We start from the raw sequence: 18,476 nt of genomic DNA, 5'->3' as shown, positions 1-18,476 counted from the left end.
TTGCCACTCTATAAGACATTTTCATGTTTGTCATGAAGCAATAAACTGTTTCGGTTAAAATGCCAATTAGAATGTTGCAAGAAATTCTAAATCTTTGAATATTGTTAGTGTGATTCAAATGGCTTCGCTTTATGTTACATTAAAAACATGGCTGAAAAAGGTTGGAGCTTTGATAGTGTTTTCGCTCAATTTTAAAAATACCTTTTTCCTTTTTGTTGTTGTTCAATACTTTTAATTTGGATGAGAAACAATGTTTCAGCTACCTAAGATGTAAGCGTGCAAAGTGTACACGATCTGATTGAATTGGTCTTTCTTGCAGGCGCTATGGGTAGCTTCCCCCCCTCCCCCCATATTATGATTTGCTCGCGACATTTCTTGATACTGCCCATTAATAAACTAAAACAATTTAATAATTTCCCTACTACGTCATATAAGCAGAGAATTAAATGGTTTTACAGAATCTTACACTAAAATTCTTTTCTTGTTTTTCAAGCATTCATCATTGGTTTATCTCGTTTTAGGCTGCAAGAAAATGTTGCCTAAGGTTTCATCCCTTCGTCACATCAGCAGATAAACTGTAAGGTTTTACAGAATCTTACACTGAAATTCTTTTCTTGTCCTCAAAGCATTCCTCGTTGTCTTATAATGTTTTAAGGTGCAGGAAGTTGTTGCCTATAGTTTTCTTTTCTCACAGTTCAATTTAAAAAATCAACTCCTTACGATTTGCCGGATAACGAAATTTTGGAAAATTTCCTCTCCTCCACTCCTAATCCGTTTTTATCTAGTCGAATCGTGATTAGAAAACAGAACGAGCTGACAGTTGTTTTAGCGTCAAGGAGAGAGAGGGCGTAAATTCCCGTAGGCGTTGAATCTCAAAACAGTAACAATTTAGACCCATATTTCAAAACATAATTCAAAATGATGCGCCACAGATGTTCTTAGTTACTATATCCACCTTTCTTCCTGTTTTCTTAATGGAAAAAGAATAGGAGTCCAAAATCGAGATTCGAAGAAAGTCTCGCCTGCTACGACTTTGCATTGTTCCCTAAAAAGTGCTTGTTTTGACAAGTCTGTCATCACGTCTTTCTTCCGATCCAGAGATTGCTTGTTCTTCATAAAATCGCTTACTGTCATTATATCAAACTAATCGCTTGCTAATATAAACAATGGAATTCATCTGCATGTTGTTTTGATTCTGTTATTGATGTGCTGTGATGTGCACAACACGCAAACTATTTCAGTACAAATGTTGTATGGTACGTCGGCAACCAAATCAAATCAATTGAATGTTAAGTGAAAATATGATATTTTGTTTTTAGAGTAGCACTTGAACGTACCCCTTCTAAAACATTGAGGGTGTATGTAATTTAATATGTAGCCATTTCGCCAAAAGGTGTTCACGACTTTATGAATAATTTATCAGGAGTTTCGGTTTCTGGTGGAACTTTGTTTTGGTGCTTGTGGAATACCTGCCACTAATGTGTCTTTAATTGGCTTTGTTCGCATCTAATTGATTGGCTTTTCAAAGAAACAGCAAGTGTTTCGGTGTTTTATTTGCAAGAAGCTATTCTAAGACTTCACAAAGGCACGCACACAAATCTAAGTATGGATTCCCCAGCCCACGTGAAACGACCCATGAATTGTTTCATGGTGTGGAGCCGAGAGAAGCGCTACCACATCCTCAAGGAACACCCTGGAATTAACAACGCTGAAGTGAGCAAAGCCCTCGGTGCCGCATGGCGTAAACTGTCTGAAGCGGATAAAGAACCATACGTGGAAGAGGCTCGAAGACTGACAGAACAGCACAAGACGGACAACCCTGGATATAAATATCAACCAAAGAGACGCAAGCCTAAAAGAAAGCGAAAAACAGACAAGAAAATTGCTCCATCTACAACATCTTTCAAAAAAATTCACACTTGCAAATCGTCTGGTGAAAAGATTCATTTTCCCTCAAAAATGTGGTCTGAATCTCACACATCACTTCTGGACGATTTGGGTGGAAGGCCGTCTGTGTTCTTTCCTTCACACCTCAGTGTTCCTTGCTTACCTCCGACGTTTCAAACAGGAACCACTCATGATTGGCGCTTATGTCATAGTTTCTACCCTGCACCTCATTGCTACCCGCCTTGGGCTGGAGGCACGAGCGGGCATTTTTGTAATTTCGGGAGCACTTCCTGTTTTAGAATATTTAACTTGCAGGGAAAGCCTCATATACAACACAGAGAGGATTCTATTTTCAATCCGTACAAGATGTGATTTTATAAACTGAACTGAATTAACTGTGTCATTTCGTTTGCAAGAAGGAGCTACGACTATCGTAGTGACGTTCAACTTCGCGCGGAAAACTAAGGACTTTGTAAGAAAACTTGTTTTCTAACTTCATCTCAGGATGTATTGCAGGCACCACGTTTTTTAAATCTAGGAGTACGAGGCTGTTCGTAAAGTAAAAAGTTTATTTGCACGCCTTTTATCTTTCGAGTATTACAAATAATACTAGATTTGATTGTTCATGGCTCAAGTAACTGCTAGATACCGACGCTGAAGACGTCCTTATACAAAGATGCTTAAAGCTAAAGGTACCCACGCCGTAAACAAGAACAGTTGCATCACATTTTACCGCAATGTTTATCAACAAGATATCCAAGATATGACTAGTCGTTTCAGGTTTTATCATTATTCTAGAAATAGATTCCCCGTGGAGAAAGGCGTGCCTTACGACATTGTCTTTCTTGAGTATTTTCAAACCTAGAACACTAACTTATACTCGATAAAGGCAGTTTGTTAGGAAAGCAAATTCTTCCGAATATCTTCTTAGAAATTCGCTTTTGAATTCCATGGTGGCTTTGTAACGGAACGTGACGTGGTTGTAATGGATGGTTTTTAATGAAGGGCAAACTGGGTGGAGGCGAGTCCAGAGGCAAGTGAGGGATTGTTTTTAATGCGTTATCCGGCTTGATATGCCGGATGATGCTTGAAAGGCCGATGCTGTATCGAACCAATGAAAACTTTTGGATTGAAGTTCAGATGCCACTCCTGCACTGGCTAATACAAACTAGTCTAATATAAGTGTCGTCCAATAAGGGGCAAACTGAAACTAAGCAGCAAAGAATTTCTATCTACGCATTCAGAGGACCAGGTTGCGGAATTTAGGAGTACTAAGCGTATTATCATGACACAAACTTATAACTTCGTTCGCAGATTTTATGCCTATTTTACCGAGTAGTCTGTTTCTCGCTTTCATTTGAGGCTACTTTCAACTAAGTTTACTACGTACAAAAATATACATTTTACTATGATATAATCACTATCAGAGACACATGATTATAAGTGCACTTTCATTTGCTAAAGTAGAGGACTCTTAGGAAAAAAGAGCTTCTTTATTGATGTATCAAGGTACAAAACTCCAGACGATACTCTCTCTCAAATGATAATACGGTTATATTATCATTTGAGAGAGAGTAAGGCAGAGGGCATCTTGACATGTTTTGAAAATGTCAAAAAGATGTCTGAGCAATTTGATAGCGTGCTTCCTCCCCCTTCTCCATGTATGTTAAGCATCCAACCATCCCACTTTGAGAAAGATCCCTGAAACAGAAAACACTTCCATTGTTACTTCATGTACCTTCGCTTCAGAGTCTCCCTTTTCCAGATCCTCAGCATGCTTGGTTCCTTTTCATGTTATTGAGATGGATGCCAAGGACACTTATATTGTGTTGAGAGCTTTGAGCGTGAAGTCTTCAGAGTGTGAGATGAGAATTATTCTCTTCTTCCTGTTCTTCTTCTTCCTCCGGCCCTCTCTTCTTCTTCTTTGTCTTTGTCAATACAGAGTTTTTACTCAAGGCGATGTACGATATACGATGCAAAATGTTTGCCTGATTTTTAAAGGATACGCCGTAATCAGTTTTCTCAGCAATTGCTAGTGTCCACCATTACCCGATAGGTCGCCTTAAGAGAGCTGGATTAGTCCAGGAAAGAGAGTGGGGGAATGAGACACAACCTGTGGACTAATAACCAACTAATCTCGTGCGTTGCACAGGATTTTGTGCTTTAGGAGTGAGTTTAATATGGGAAGTTTGAACAGGAGATTGATAAAATAACAAAGTTGCACTTGAAATGGAGGCAGAAAAATTGGCATGACGTAATTTTTAGAACTATGAAATTGGAACACAGTGAGAACAAGGGCAACAATTATTTTAACATCGCAAGGCGACTTTAAGGTTTCAGTTTCACTTTTATATATGGATGATTCTCTCAACACTCGTAATTAGTTCGAAACATCATGACACAGCTTAATTCAAAACAACTTCAGCTTGCGTGCAACTGCTAATGGTACAAAAATCTGACGTTAAAACGTCAAAATGTTTTGTGGTTTACTCATGAATTATCAATTTGAAGCGAATTACCATTGGATGTTTGTTGATTTTGTGGGATGAACTAAACACTAGAAAAATTATTCTTTCCATTTTCCATGGGAAATTAAGTAATATGAATCGCTTTCCAAAACATATTTCTTCTTCTCTTCATTTGGCAGTACCCTGTTTGAGAGGTTATCATTGACATGATGAATTATTTTCATAGAAAGTTTCCTTGGTTACCTCCTCCCATTGTAAAAACGCTTATGATACTTCGATGATCAGATAAAATTAACAGGAAATAGCCTTATGCAGGTATCAATCGAAAAACGTCTCTTTCAGAGTTTTCTCTCCTAAAGGCTACGTTCGAAAATTGTGCTTATGGCCTTGAGGAGAAATGGAAAACTGAACGTGACTGTCATTTTTTGTTTGACATTAGTGTACTTCCAGAAAGATTGCCATTATCTATTCGTAAATGAGAGGGTGTGTGTTCTTATCATTGAAAAAGAATGTTCTCCATGCACAATCGGACCATTGCTGCAGAGGTCTACACGTACTCTCTTATGAAAAAATGGGAGAAAATGGGTCTTGGGCTGTCCTCAAGTTCGTTGAGGGTAATGTGATTATAAAATGCAGCTAACCCTTTCCGGTGAAGTAAAGAAAAACAAAGTTCCTTTCGACACAAGCGCGACTTTGCTCGGGGGCAACTTCGGAAATTTACTTGCATTACTTAGACGAAAAGTGGCACATTTTGATGACCACACACAGAGTTCACGATCACGATCGCGTTTTGATTTACCGTCGTTGGGTAGAATCTGGCTTGATTAGTTGATAGATATCTGTACACCATTTTAGTGCGATAAAGATCTTCAATGACAAACGTAACATTAATTGTATCAATTATGGTAAGAACGCCTTGAATCTTATCGAAGATGAAGACATCCTGGCCGCGGGCAGTTCTTTTCATATATCAGTAATGTTTAATTAGAATTCCCTTTACGACCCCCTGGAATGGAAAATAAAAATAATAGATGGCCAGTTTGCATGGTCTTTTCCCCGTATTCTTTTCTTTATTCATTTTCGTTATTGTTATTTCCCGTGCACGCAATGACGTGGAAAACAGTGAATATTGAAGTAATGTGCGTTCAAAATACAGGGGAAGACGGATTATTTCAACATCAGGTTATTGTGTGAAAAAATGTCGAGTTGATACTTTGACACTTGAAGAAGGCGTTAAAGCAAGCGTGTGTACGGCGTCGATACAGGAGCCACTTTCATTGACATAAATGTAAATTCAAATTGAATAGTTAAAAAGGTCTTGAGGAAAGGAACACGCAACACGGATAAATATTTGAAGCAGTGACTTTAAAATTTAATTTTGAATATGTTGCTAGATATATATTTCTGATTTATCAGTTAGAAAACGCCCGTTGTTAGAAATCTGCTTCAGTTACTGTAAGAGACTCATCATTGAAACGTTGAATATTCATATCTGGAAATGCTGTCGTTTGCTTCGGAAGAGTAAAGTACTGAGACTAGAAATAACTTAATGAAACACATCAACATCATTCAGCCATCTCTCAACTTTGGTTTCCTTTTTTTTTAAGGTTACGATTCCACAAGACCAGGCTCTAATTTAACTAATCACCAAGTCATCGAATCGATCAGTCAATGGACCCAGAATTGAATACAACCGTTCTTGGTTGCAGTGTCGCCCTCCGATCATCGAGGCAAAATTAAAATGGTAACACGATGTACACATCGTTGGTCAGTCTCGAAAACGAAAACAGTAATTAATACTGTTTTATGGTTCCACCGAGTTTATAGTCTTTTTTATCAAAATTTTAGAGTTACGGTCGATACTACGACACTCGGGGAAAAATGAACAAAATTACTTCTCTTTTAAGGAGTTTGCGTACTTGTATTTTACACATAATTAGCAAAAGCTGTTATTTGGAGACCCCAAGGTTGACTTTACTCGAGAAAATGAAAACGCGATGCAGCCCAAACGATCCCTCGAAAATGCGGTTCTCAAATAACCGCAGTGTTTAAACGTAAATCCCCACTCAAGAAAGCACACTTAGCCTAGACTTTTGTTTCCGTGGTGACGATTGTTCCCGTCATAACTTTTGGCGGGAAAATTAGCACGCCACTCATGCAAGCTTTATTGGGAGGAACGTGACCACATTATCATTTGCGGAAATTTTAGTGTTTGACACGGATCAACCTTCCGCAGTTCCAAGGTTCATTTGTCATCTGAAAAAAAAAAACCTGCGAATTACTCAGTGTAAAAACATAATGTCCTCTTTCGCAAAAACCTAACTGAGCAGTATAAAGTTCGGTCAAGTATCAGCACTGAAAGATAACTATTTTCATTAGCCTGAAGAAAATAGGTGACAGCGCAAATCAAGTTTTGACGAAGATGAGGTAATAGAAAAAAGCAGAATCGACAAAAGGAGGAAAGTTGAAGAAAAAAAAAATCCTAGGGAATGGCTTCCATGTGCTTATCCGAAATCTTAAATTGCGTTGCTTCGAAATCAGCCCGTGGCCATAATTCATGAAGATTCTCTCCTCCGTGTTCTTATCGCATTTGTTTATGGCATTCGTTTGAATTGTTTGAATAAGAATATAGAGCTCATTTCATTTCATCTTGAGTGTTTAGCTTTAGCTAGTTAGATTTTTTTTTTCAAAACAGATTTGGATGGTTTATGTATATTTTATTCAATGCTTGGCAACTCTTTTTTTGAAAATTTGAATTTCTCTCTCGTCACGATGACACAGTTATCTTGCCAATAGCAGCTGTAATTACTATTCAGATGCTTGCTGGCTCTCAGAATTCATTGTTTACTTAACTCTTTTTCGGTCAATGTTAATGATATTCTATCGTAAACTATTCCCGTAATGTCACGAAACTATAAATTTACAACACCTCCGTCATTAACTTTAAAGGCGTAGACCCACCGTGAAGCACACTCTACGAGAACCTTCTCTCCGGCGTAGATTCATACGAGTCAAAAACATCCAAGGAAACACGGTGAGTTGAAAAAAAAATTTATCTCGTCAACGTTTAACTTTATTTCTTGAAACTGGAAATGAAATCAGAAACATTTTCATTGGTCACCAATATTTATAGCAAACAAACCTCAAATTTAAAAGCAGCAAGTTCCACCAATATAACTTACTGCTTACTAAGCGAAGGGCCCTCACAAAGCCGGTAGGATAAGGTTCATACATCAATAAGCTACAGATGATAAATTCTCTTCATGAAGTTTCTGTCCACGATGTCGTCTTGTGTTTTGAAAATTGAAATTTCCATATTCTATGTTTGACATAAAAAACTGAGGAAAAAAATTATTTTGTCTTATTATGAGCTCGATCCCTAATAAAAGCTTCCCTTTCCCCTTGTCCAATCGCTTTTGTTTATCCAACTTTGTTTGAAAAATTTCCTCAAATGCGTAACGGCCGCACTTTTCTGCCGAAATTCAGAATCTGTCAATCATAGTATTCTCCAGAATTTACAAATCATTTCGTGTGCCACGACGACTGGAAATTGTTGCACGTATGTCACATCATTTTTACTCTTTACTTCAGAGTAAGGTACAAAGAATTATGCACTAATAATGATTTGCATGAAAGCATGTACCTAAAAAAAAGCAAATGACTGAATTTATTTTTCTGGAAGTCCTTCGAGACCGTCTTGCAGCAAATATTTAATCCTTCATTCATAAGGTTCCGTTTATCTTTTCTTATCGTAGTTTTCAGTCATCATAGCGGAAAAAAAAAGCGTGGTTGGAATACTAATAAATTTCCATACCCCGTATGTTTGTTTACAACAGTTGGCAAATCTTTCAGTCAGTCGTTATCGTAATAAGCAAATTCGTGTCATTTGATATAAGAAATATGCGCGATATCAGATGCTAAAGTACACTTTTCATTGGTGAGTGACGAATTCGCTGTAAAATGAAAAAACAAAGTTTTGTCCTTAATGAAATTCATGTTATTTTCACCCAATCAGGTGCAAGAGTTCAAAATTATCTTTTTAGCTAAAAACAAATCAATCAATTTTTCGAAAATATGGCAGCTTGCCATTCACAAAATTAATGAATTTTTAGTGTGCTAGAACGTGATAAATACTACCGAGGGAAACGGGTTGCTGTCCATGTTTTTTAGACGCTCGGCGCCGTTAGAAGGAAAACTAAATACTTCGCAAATAATGAGGCGAGCTTGCATGGCGAGTCAGACTACTAGTATTATCATTTAGTAAGTGCAACCTCTTCGGTTTTGAGTTGTTGCGGTTTTCTTTGAGAGTTCATTTCTATGGCCATGTCACACAAAACTGAGTATTTCTTATTCCTATCAGGCAGAAATTGAGAGTGCACTTAGTCTAGTCAATAACTGGTCGACGAAGGTAGTGACTGTTCTAAAAACATCCCTTAAGACGGGAAAGGGGGGTCTACTTAGATAAACAAATGCCAAGGTCGTTTTGATATACGTTTTCCAAATATTTTCAGTATTAATCGCAAAGTTGTGAAACATATGCCGCAGTAACGTTGGGAATAACAATTTTTATAATTAAGCCTTGCTCTTTGAAAACACTATTTGTCCGTTTTATGAAAGAAGCTATTAATTTTCAGCTATTCATTTAAGTTGTCCATTCTTTGAAAAGATCCTGAAGATGCAATTTTTACCTTCTGCTTATTCTCTTCCGGAGTTAATCGTTTTTGTCAGAAAGAAGCCGCAATTTTGCAGTTTTGAACGGCTAAGGTAACACACACAAAAAATATAAACGAAGGAAAAGCAATGAGCTATGGCTATGAACCGACCCTCGCAATTTCTGTCTACAATAGCCATAACAATGCCAGACGGTTAGTCGATGAGAAAATTATATCAGCTAAGAGATATCGTGTTATTTTGCACCAATAAATTCTTTGAAGTAACTTCTTAAAAATTGCATGGAGGATACTTACGAAGATTTCTATTGATATCTTGGAAAAGAAAGAGCTGAAGTAATTGAGCACGCCAAAGAAAAAAAAATTATTGGTGATGTACCCAAAATATTTTTTAAGGTATTATTAATGGTTTAGTTGCACCTGTCATACAAACTTGTCGCGTATTCAGCGGTCGTGCCCACGAATAGTCAGTAGTGAATGTGATGAATCACCAAAAAGATTAGGCTTGAAGCATTTGAAACTTTTTCCTTCTTTTAAGTTTTCCTATAAATTTTTACCTTCTCCAAAAGAATATGAAAGATGGGGAAACAATTTTGAAAACTTGGACAATTCAATTAGCGCACTTTTGGTAAAGGATTCAAGCTCCACTGAGATTTGAGTTTTCCCGATTACTTCTGGCAAATGTCATTCTTGAAATTGTTTCATGAAGTTTTATTACCACGCGACAAATTGCCTGAGATAGAAAAGAACAAAAAACAGAAACTCAGATACAAATAAACAAATAAATCGGCAATAAACATAAAGAGCTAAGAAAAGACTAATACCAAAACCAATCAACAGCAGCTTTACGAGGATTGATTGTATGAAATGATTAAAAATATGTAACTCTGAAGACAAAACAAAGAAGGACAAAAAAACAGCAAAAACAGCAAAAACTAAAACAACGAACAACACATACACGAAACAAACCAAGCAAAAGAGGTTCTTACTATTTCATGTGCTGAAGTTAAAAAAAAAAAGCATGTATGAGGTTTGAAAAATCAATGTTTCATCTCTAAAGCGGCATAATCCATTTAGCTTTAGTCGAGTAGACGACTAAGAGATATGTTTCCTCATGATTAAAATTTGACAATTTTCGGTCCCTTGAAGTAGAGGAGGACAAAATAAAGGTTCTTTGAACATCATTTTTTTCATTTTCAAAACTAACCATTTTCTTTTCTGTAAGAAGTTCCTTTGATTTCCCTTGTTGTCAGACCATTCCTACTTTTTCTTTGGTATCCTTAACAAGCTTCTCCTGCAGTTCCGACCAGTACAACTGTTTTGAAAGTATGACAACAAATTTATCCACCTGAAGCACCAGGATTCAGGGTGTTTGCTTCATCGATGACAATCTTGAAACTGCAAAATAAGAATATGTATCCGCAGGGGAGGATCAATCATTGATTCTTTTGCGTGCAAGTTTAGTAAGAGCAAAGAGTGGGCTTTGGGCCATCAAGACCCTTTGACCTACAGACACGTGCTGAGCGAGCTCGTGCTGTTTCATTTGCATAAGAAGCGCACGATTCTGACTGTTGCCATGACAACTGTTATGAATGTCCGGAAAGCGACCACTTGTTTTATTCAATACTGAAGACAGCCACAATGAACCAAGGAACAATATAATTTGGGTACAACGTAGGAGGTTTGGAGTAAAACGACTACGAAGCAATTGCTGTTAAGCCACTTCCATTGACGGTTCACACTCCGCGCTTAGCCATTTCGTCAGAGGGAGCACTTCATTGAAAACAGTAAGTCACACATTTCTACTGGAAAGTTTCATAAATTACTTAAGCATATCATTTCAGCAGTGTATATATTTCGAATAATTCATCCAACATTTATGGTTTCTAAACGTCTGTACATGATACACGATCTTTGACAATCAGGGGACTCTGCTGGCCAAAATCACAGGTTGATCTTGCCAAAGAAATCATTTATGATCAAATGAATTTGAAATCACGAAGCAAGATATGCCATTTCTGACTTCAGCTAGACAGCTTGTACAAATTCAAAGGTTTTCATAGACTGTAGTCTATTATGAAGTCCGCCTGCTTGGCGCAAAAAGACCTCTCGTTCACAATGGGCTTGATCTGAGATACGTTTGGTTAAATTAGTGAATAGCGTTTATCAATGCCAAAGGCTATTTCTGGGCAATGCTCCCATGCTATTTAGTCCTTACCAAAGGTCCTATTTGTTTCGTTTTATAACAAAAAACTTATGCGACTGTTAGAAATTTGTCCATTTTAAAGGCTAAATCAAGCAGAGTAATATTTTGAAGTTCATCCTTCGAGAAGCTTTGCACTCATTTGTTTTGTGACTAAATAATTTCATGCAATAAGAAATGGCAGCTGCTATCGATAAAAATTGGTTCATTGAAATTAACTCGGCTATTTGCATTTCAAAACAAAACGTTCGTGAATTGTTAATGACAAGTGTAAAGTAATTGTTGTGGTTACAACAAAGAATGGCTGCTCCAATGTTAAAATAAAATTATATTAACTTTTTTCTAGTGCATCGCAAGTGATCTTTGCGCTCGTTTTTAACAAGCGGAGAACTTAGCACTTAAGACCAAAGATTCAACCAGCTGAGATCGACTCATTGCGTATTGTTCATGTGTACTTTTACCACCTTTATTTGAAAGAAGCTTCTAATTTGTATCTATACAAAGGATCCTACGAGCTAATTTGAAAGTGTTAAAATCATCGCAGAATAATGACCCCAGATTTGAAGGCCAATGTTAAGTCAGAGCGCCTCCTAATGATTCTCCAACACTTAGCTGCCCTGTATGAAAGGATTTTGAGTACAACCTTCTGTTTGGAGTTTTCCTTACCGTGTTATATAAAAACAAGCGTGCACTGTGGGCATCAACTTAGGAAAGTATGGATGGAGAGACTCGTTAATAAACCTATATTTCTCCATTTCATATGTTTTGTTTGCTCGGCTGCTTTAGAGCATGTTGAATGGTTTTGACCCATAAGATCAATTTAAAATGACTCTCTTGGCTCCAAACACATCACCCCAAATATTATCTGTGCTAAAGAGGGTTCAACCATTCGAAGAGAATAATAAGCTCAATTATGAATATAAGTTCTATCATGTCGAGGACAGGTGACCATGAAGTTGTCACTGTAATTGGTATTCACAGAAGACGCCCTGGTTTTTCGGACAATAAGCTGCTCTTTAGGTTTTTCCACTTAAGCCGACTAAACGTCAGCTTCGATAACAGAATTCTTTCCATGCATGTCAACTGTGTGTACTTTTGAACGATTTTTTGTTCTTTCACCACGTGTATTTTATCTCACCCATCTATCAACACAAAACCAATTAGCACAGAGTTGACGTTGAATATGAAGGGTAAGTTGTGCCGATGGAAAACAGTGTGCCATTCACTAACTCTTCAAGTGCACAGTTCTAACATTACAGGATATTTGCGAAAAGTACAATGATTTCACGGAAGAAAAATCAGTAGCCAGCTAACGTTGCCTTTTCACTGGGACAATAAGTAAATGTTTTTATTCATATCTATATTCGCATATCCAGCGGAAGCGGAATCCACGAACTTTCCGTACAGCTTGAAGGCGACAGACCATTGGTGATGGCAACACAAAATTAAGAATTAGAATTAAAAAAAAAAAAAAAAGGTAAAAAATGGACAAGACATACGATCGCGAGCTGTTTGCGAACTTAAGAGCTCGCAAAAGAACAGCATCTGCACTTCTCAAATTACGATGAAAGAAAACACTCCATCTACCATGTGGGTCAGTCTAGCTAGTCTTCGCAACATAAACGTCATGGAAAATTCGACGATTCACATCGCTTCGAAATAAATTCATTGCGTTTTCTACCTCAGGAAAAACTCGCTGTGACAAATAATCTGATTCATTTCACTCGCAGCTAGCTCAGTCTTTAAATTTTCCCCCTAAACACGTGGTGCAAAATTACTACAAATAATTATTTGAGTCCAACTCACGAAAAATTTGCATAACAGCCATTCTGATATCAGCCCGCCCTGCAGGATTTCACAATGTGCTTTTAAATATTTTGGAAGTTTGTTTACGAAATCAAAGACAAAAGACCCGGTGGCCTTTCCTTTAAAGGACAGAAATTTTACACGGCGATTACAAAGCAAACTCCGTTATTCGAACCTTCCCCGCTAGCACTTGATAATTCTTGGATCGATCCCGAAAAGGCAAGACTTTCAGAGTATGCCGGAGGAAATGAAATTACAACCTGCATTTATCGGATCATTTCTAATCTGCACCTCTAACTGTTTCTTTTTAGTAATTCTCATAATCAAAACAGCTTAATTTGAATTTTTATTTTGGTGTTCTACGTAGACAGGAAAGTTAACCCTAAAACAGGAATAACAAAAGACTGTTTCTAGCTTCCGTTTAGGGCTCTGCATTTACCCTCTCTTTTTCCTCGCTATTTCTATTGAAATCGATTGCGGTTATTGCAGCATGCAATATTCAAGCCTTCGACTGACAAATGTTAATTTAATTTGATGGCCCTCGTTGTTTTAGTTTCTGTCGAATTCAATTATTTGGGGCACATAAGGCTTTAATCTAGTGCTTAATAGCTGTCAGACACGCAATTTCTTTTAGTCGCCCAAAGTGAAAATGTTAAAAAAAAGGTAAGTTAAATTAAATGAAAGACTTACTGAAAAGCCCGATCCATGATAAAAGCCAATTTGTCTGAAAAGCAAAGTAGTGAGTAATTTCTCGTGTTGAATTTCATGAATGATGATCACTTCCAAGTAGACCTGCTGCTTTGTTGTCAAAGATAATGGCTCAACGGGTGCAATTGATTGGCCTCAACCAATCATATTCCCCCATAAATAGTTGAACTTATGTGTTTTCAGGTGGCCCGATGGCAAGTGTGTTGTTTGAATCGGACTAGACTAGTTACCGGGCTAGCACTCCGCACTCCGCGCCAAATCAGTCAGCTACACCAGCTCGCGTGATTAAGATTTACTACAACACGGCGGAGGTGGCAACCATAGTTCCTTACAGATGGCTTTAACGAGCAGTTTGCCTTGTATTGACACGCTAGCCTTTCAGCTGAGTCGACATGGTCTCGACGAGAATCGAAACATAAAGCCACCTTTCTTTTACTCCTGGTCGGAGCCCTACAATTTAGACTTTGCCGGAAAGGCTCCCAATAATCCGAAGCGAAGCCGTAGCCATCCCAGCGCTTTGGTGGCCAAGCGCAAGGAAGCACTGCATTCACAAGCTTGTATACCTGGGTTGAAAAAAGAGCGGAAAGAGTGGGATAAGAATTCGGAGGAAGCTCGCGGATCTGTAAAGCCATTAGCTGAGATTCATTCAACCAGTCTTCATACATCGCCAGGGCACCTAACTTTATCAGTTAATAAATATGCAAATCAAGCAAACAAGCATGAAGAATCAGACACCGCGGACTTCGCTGAATCTTCCGACGACGAAATAAGTGAACTTCTAGTAAATGGCTCTAACACGAATAAAGATTTACCTCATGTTCTTTGTGAAAATAACGCCTCGTATTCTATAATTAGGAAAACTAATCGAAGAACAAGAGACTCTGGTCCTCTCAAGCGGACCTTGGAAGGAAGCGAAAATGCTGATGACAACAAGAGACGTCGCCCGCGGCTTGACTTTGAAAAGATGCAACTCTCCAGAGATGCGCTTCTTCCTCTGACTGGAAGCGATAAATCTGTCTTGGATGAGGTGTATTTCAGGCCAATTTTAGCCTTTAACGTGAACGAGTGAGCTTTGCGTGTCGGAAAACAACAAACGCTCATTAATGAAAGAAATGCAAACGACAAGGCCATCGAACACAAATAATATCACGTATGGGTGAATGACGCGGAGTTATCGCACATAAACAATCACTGACGGGAGGCAAGATCGACAAATTGGAATTTTTTTTCTGGAAGGCTTTTATATCGCCATATCAGCAATCGGTGTTATTCAGAGCACGTATAATTTTCTTTTTCATTTTGGAAATGATCTGGATGAATCCGCCTTTTAATGACTGGTTGGCGTGGTCGCCGCGGAACAAACATATTCAAATTTAACATTCGATCGCAAACAGAAACCGCGACGCTCAAATGTACGATATTTAAAGTTGGATTCACAGTTGTATCTTTAGTAAATTTTTTACGCAACATATGCTTCTATCGAGAAAAGAAGCATGAGAGATAAATGGGAATTTTTGTGGTGTTCATTAACACCGTGGGAAGTACACCTTTTATAGATTTTCAATTTTACCAAACCAGTATAAAAATAATTTTTACCTAGTGTCATTGGGAGAAAATAAAGAGAGATTTATTTATCAATGAAAGCTCTTTGTGTTGTACGTACAATTGTATGATATGTGGATTTGGATGAAAACATTAAGATTTGTGCAAATGAAAACAGTTCCAAATGAATTAGAGAAGTCTTACCCTCAAACAAATCTGTTTTTTCTTTTAAAGCTGGTTGTACTGTGCTGACCAACCTTCGCCAGTGCTGATATCTTAGTCGGGGATTTTAAATGAAAGTTTCTTTGGGTGGCTAACAAGTTAAAACTCGTTTTACGTTTATCACGTATAAGAAATGAGCCAGCGATTATTTCAAGTGTAAAAGCAATTATCTACATTTCCATAGATTTGTTAATCAGCTAAGCAAAATGGCATATAAAGACGGCAAAGGTGAACTAGGGAATAGACCAGATTTTCAAGCAAAGCTGCATTAGCTCATCAGTCTACTCCGATAAAAACAATGCCGTTTTCTTCAAGAGCGCTTTTGACATAGGCTTACAAATTCTTGACAGATTTTTGGCCTAGGCGGAGTAGTAGGGGCAGGTGGCTATTTTTCGGTGAATGGAAGTTGTCACGTGATCAACCACTGAATGGAAAGCCCGCGGCCTGTTTATTTACGGACACTTTGTGATGGTAAGTACACCAATCATATCTGTGAAGCAATTATGAGAATTTTATTAGCTTTCCGGGTGGCCAAGCTTTCAGCGTTCACATAAATTTCCATGGAAAAAATACTCTGAAAACCAAGAGAACAATACTTTCAAATATCAGATTTACCAATCAAATATTCTTTCTTTTTTTTGGTGTTTCCATTCATAGCATTTCCTTTACGGCAATGTGAGGTTTTGGAAAAATTGCACGCGGGAGCTTAAAATGCCATAAATAGTATTTACCATACTTTTAAAGTTTAATTGATTTCTGATTACGTACTTTACGACTATCAAGGCTCCATGCATAGCGCGTTAGTTGTTTATTCCCAACCATTTATAAAAATTGCAACGATAACCAATGAAGCAAGGGCCTTTCTGTATCAATATATCTGTCTTTTAGCCCATTCCTCACTACCTTCGTATTGCTACAAAATATCCAATTTAAAAAAAAATATCATATTAGGTTGTTTAGGAATTCCTGTTTACCAAGGTGCTCTAACAGGGTGGGGCAACGGACCCCACATGGGGAGACGGACAATGACTTGTGAAAGTGAATTAAGTCACCTGTAAAAAGAGAAGAGCTTCTACCAGCCTTCTCCAAAAGTGTATATCCAAAGTTCACTTAAGTGTAGTTGATGAAATTTTGATGTGAGGCCACGTCTTTACCATTTCTTGTCTCTTTTCAGGAGAGAAAACGTCGTAGCTGAAATGATTTCCCGTTTTTTTAACTGTTGATTGTAGCGTCCCCTTCCATAGGTAAACAGTTCTTAGTACAGAGTGGTTGTAGTAGATGACAATGACTGGCGTTTTCAAAACGAGAACGGAAGTGGCCATGTCAAGTGAAGAGTTCTTTGTCAATCCAATCTTTTCTGGTATGTAAAAACTGTGGTGTTATTTATAAGTTGAGACGTCTCAACATATTACTGTTTTCTACCCTTGTTTTTAACAAAACTTACAAATTGGCCGAATTTTTACTACATCTAAAGGAAAGTGCTTTTGCAGGTGCGACACACACAATAATTCCTTCTTCAGGCAGTCGAAAACCCACTATAATTGGGTAAATGTTTGTTGTTACAATGTCATAAGTTTTAAATGAAAGCTTCAATCTTGATCAAGATTCACAGAATATCAAGACTAAGCGAGGCCACAGAACCTGTACTGGAACTGAGAAAAATTGTAGATAAAAATTTAATCAGTATCCCACAATAAATACTTAAAACTGATGGATATTGATCCAAGATTTTTTTAAATTTTCAGGATGGTGCCACTAAGTACCTAACAAGAACGTGGAGGCTTCCATTTGTTGTACTCCAAATTAATTACCTTTCAACTTTAGGCAAAAGCTAAAATAATTTGTGTATTAGGTCGTCACTGTTTTTTAGACACTGTCTATGGTGTTGTACCATATGACATTGTATCATCTCTTCCTGAAGGCTATAAACATCGTGGCACCAATTCTTGCAATCGCTCAAGACCACTTGAGAGTTGTTATTCATTCATGGTAATTTCGTTTGAGCCATTGAGGCGCCTATTTATTCGAAAATTACCCTTACAAGTGAATCCAGAATTCTCTCCGAATGGTAATATTCTTTTATTAACTGTTATATATTGAGTCACTTCATGCTACTAAGATGCCCACATAGGTACTGACCTTGATAGCTTTTAGTCGTGCCTTGAATAGATTTAGAAAAAAGCAAATTCTTTCCAATTTCCTTCCATCAGAAGCAAAAACAGTTGTTAAGTTAATAAGAGAATATTTTTATCATTGATTCACTTTACAATTGTCTTCCATTCCAAAATCAGTTTTTGTTTTATTTTTAGTCTTCATTTTTGAATTGTTTTGACGATGGGGAGGTATGGATCTGGTTAGAGTAAGGGTTAGACAGTACACGCGCCTATATGATTGCGAGGAAACTTTATTCTTTTTCAACCTCTGTCCTTACCTCTAATCTAAACGCCACTTAATTGCATTGTTTTTGCCCTTTGTCTGTTTTTGAATCTTTAGTGTTTGGCAATTCAAAAAGGCAGGCCACCGTGGTTTGAGCTACATTTCTAATTTGTACAAAATTTTATCAATTTAAAGATATTTTATCATCGGTTAAACTACGGCAGTGAGAATACAATGTTAAATCGAGTAAAACATTTCATCATCTGTGGTGCTGCCACTCCGAAATGGAACGAACGCACAATGGTCTGAACACTTTTGGGGTGGAATTTTGGAATAAATTCAGGGATTCAGTTTTTAATCTTTTTCTCCTATTTTGTTTTTTCTATCTTTTCTCAATATTGCCTCAAAAAATGAATATCCAAATGAATGTTAATGCATAGAAAAAGAGGAGAGTCAACTATCACAGCCGTCTAGATGTGTCACGAAAACATCAGAGTTGACACAAAAGGAGCGTGCCGACTTAGTCTGGAGTCATGAAGATTTTTTGCGTGCCGTGAGCCTTCTCTCTTGCCATTTTTAATTCTCATACGTCTA

General features: G+C 37.5%; 2 protein-coding genes and 2 long non-coding RNA genes across 6 annotated transcripts in view; 3 read left to right on the top strand and 1 right to left on the bottom strand.

The window, feature by feature from the left end:
* Positions 1–13,930, bottom strand: part of LOC111325876 (uncharacterized) — a 31,192-nt gene extending 17,262 nt beyond the window's left edge. The window contains exons 1-4 of one of the 2 annotated variants that reach the window (XR_002694388.2): positions 13,725–13,930; positions 10,233–10,423; positions 7,317–9,758; positions 3,626–6,611 (exon numbers count right to left, since the gene is read on the bottom strand). This is a non-coding gene — a long non-coding RNA (uncharacterized LOC111325876). The remainder of the gene's footprint in view (positions 1–3,625; positions 6,612–7,316; positions 9,759–10,232; positions 10,424–13,724) is intronic. The other variant, XR_015990304.1, reaches the window with a different exon arrangement.
* Positions 544–3,350, top strand: LOC111325874 (uncharacterized). The gene has a single exon (XM_022929786.2). The coding sequence runs from the start codon at positions 1,606–1,608 to the stop codon at positions 2,257–2,259; it is 654 nt and encodes a 217-aa protein (XP_022785521.1). The 5' UTR covers positions 544–1,605; the 3' UTR covers positions 2,260–3,350.
* On the top strand, positions 7,263–18,240 carry LOC111325877 (uncharacterized). 2 transcript variants are annotated; one of them, XR_015990318.1, is made up of 4 exons: positions 7,263–7,389; positions 15,857–15,977; positions 16,681–16,866; positions 17,252–18,240. It is a non-coding gene; the product is annotated as an uncharacterized LOC111325877 (long non-coding RNA). The 2 variants fall into 2 exon arrangements; XR_002694390.2 differs by lacking the exon at positions 7,263–7,389 and adding an exon at positions 10,417–10,812.
* On the top strand, positions 14,077–15,385 carry LOC111325873 (uncharacterized). The gene has a single exon (XM_022929785.2). The coding sequence runs from the start codon at positions 14,077–14,079 to the stop codon at positions 14,809–14,811; it is 735 nt and encodes a 244-aa protein (XP_022785520.1). The 3' UTR covers positions 14,812–15,385.
* Positions 18,241–18,476: the final 236 nt, after the last annotated feature.

This window comes from Stylophora pistillata, chromosome 8, assembly GCF_964205215.1.
Source record: "Stylophora pistillata chromosome 8, jaStyPist1.2, whole genome shotgun sequence".
Lineage (NCBI taxonomy): Eukaryota > Metazoa > Cnidaria > Anthozoa > Scleractinia > Pocilloporidae > Stylophora > Stylophora pistillata.
This window is presented reverse-complemented; position numbering and strand designations above follow the sequence as displayed.

Coding starts and splice junctions, on each gene's coding strand:
- LOC111325874 (XM_022929786.2), top strand. CDS start 1,606: ATGGATTCCCCAGCCCACGTGAAACGACCCATGAATTGTTTCATGGTG.
- LOC111325873 (XM_022929785.2), top strand. CDS start 14,077: ATGGCTTTAACGAGCAGTTTGCCTTGTATTGACACGCTAGCCTTTCAG.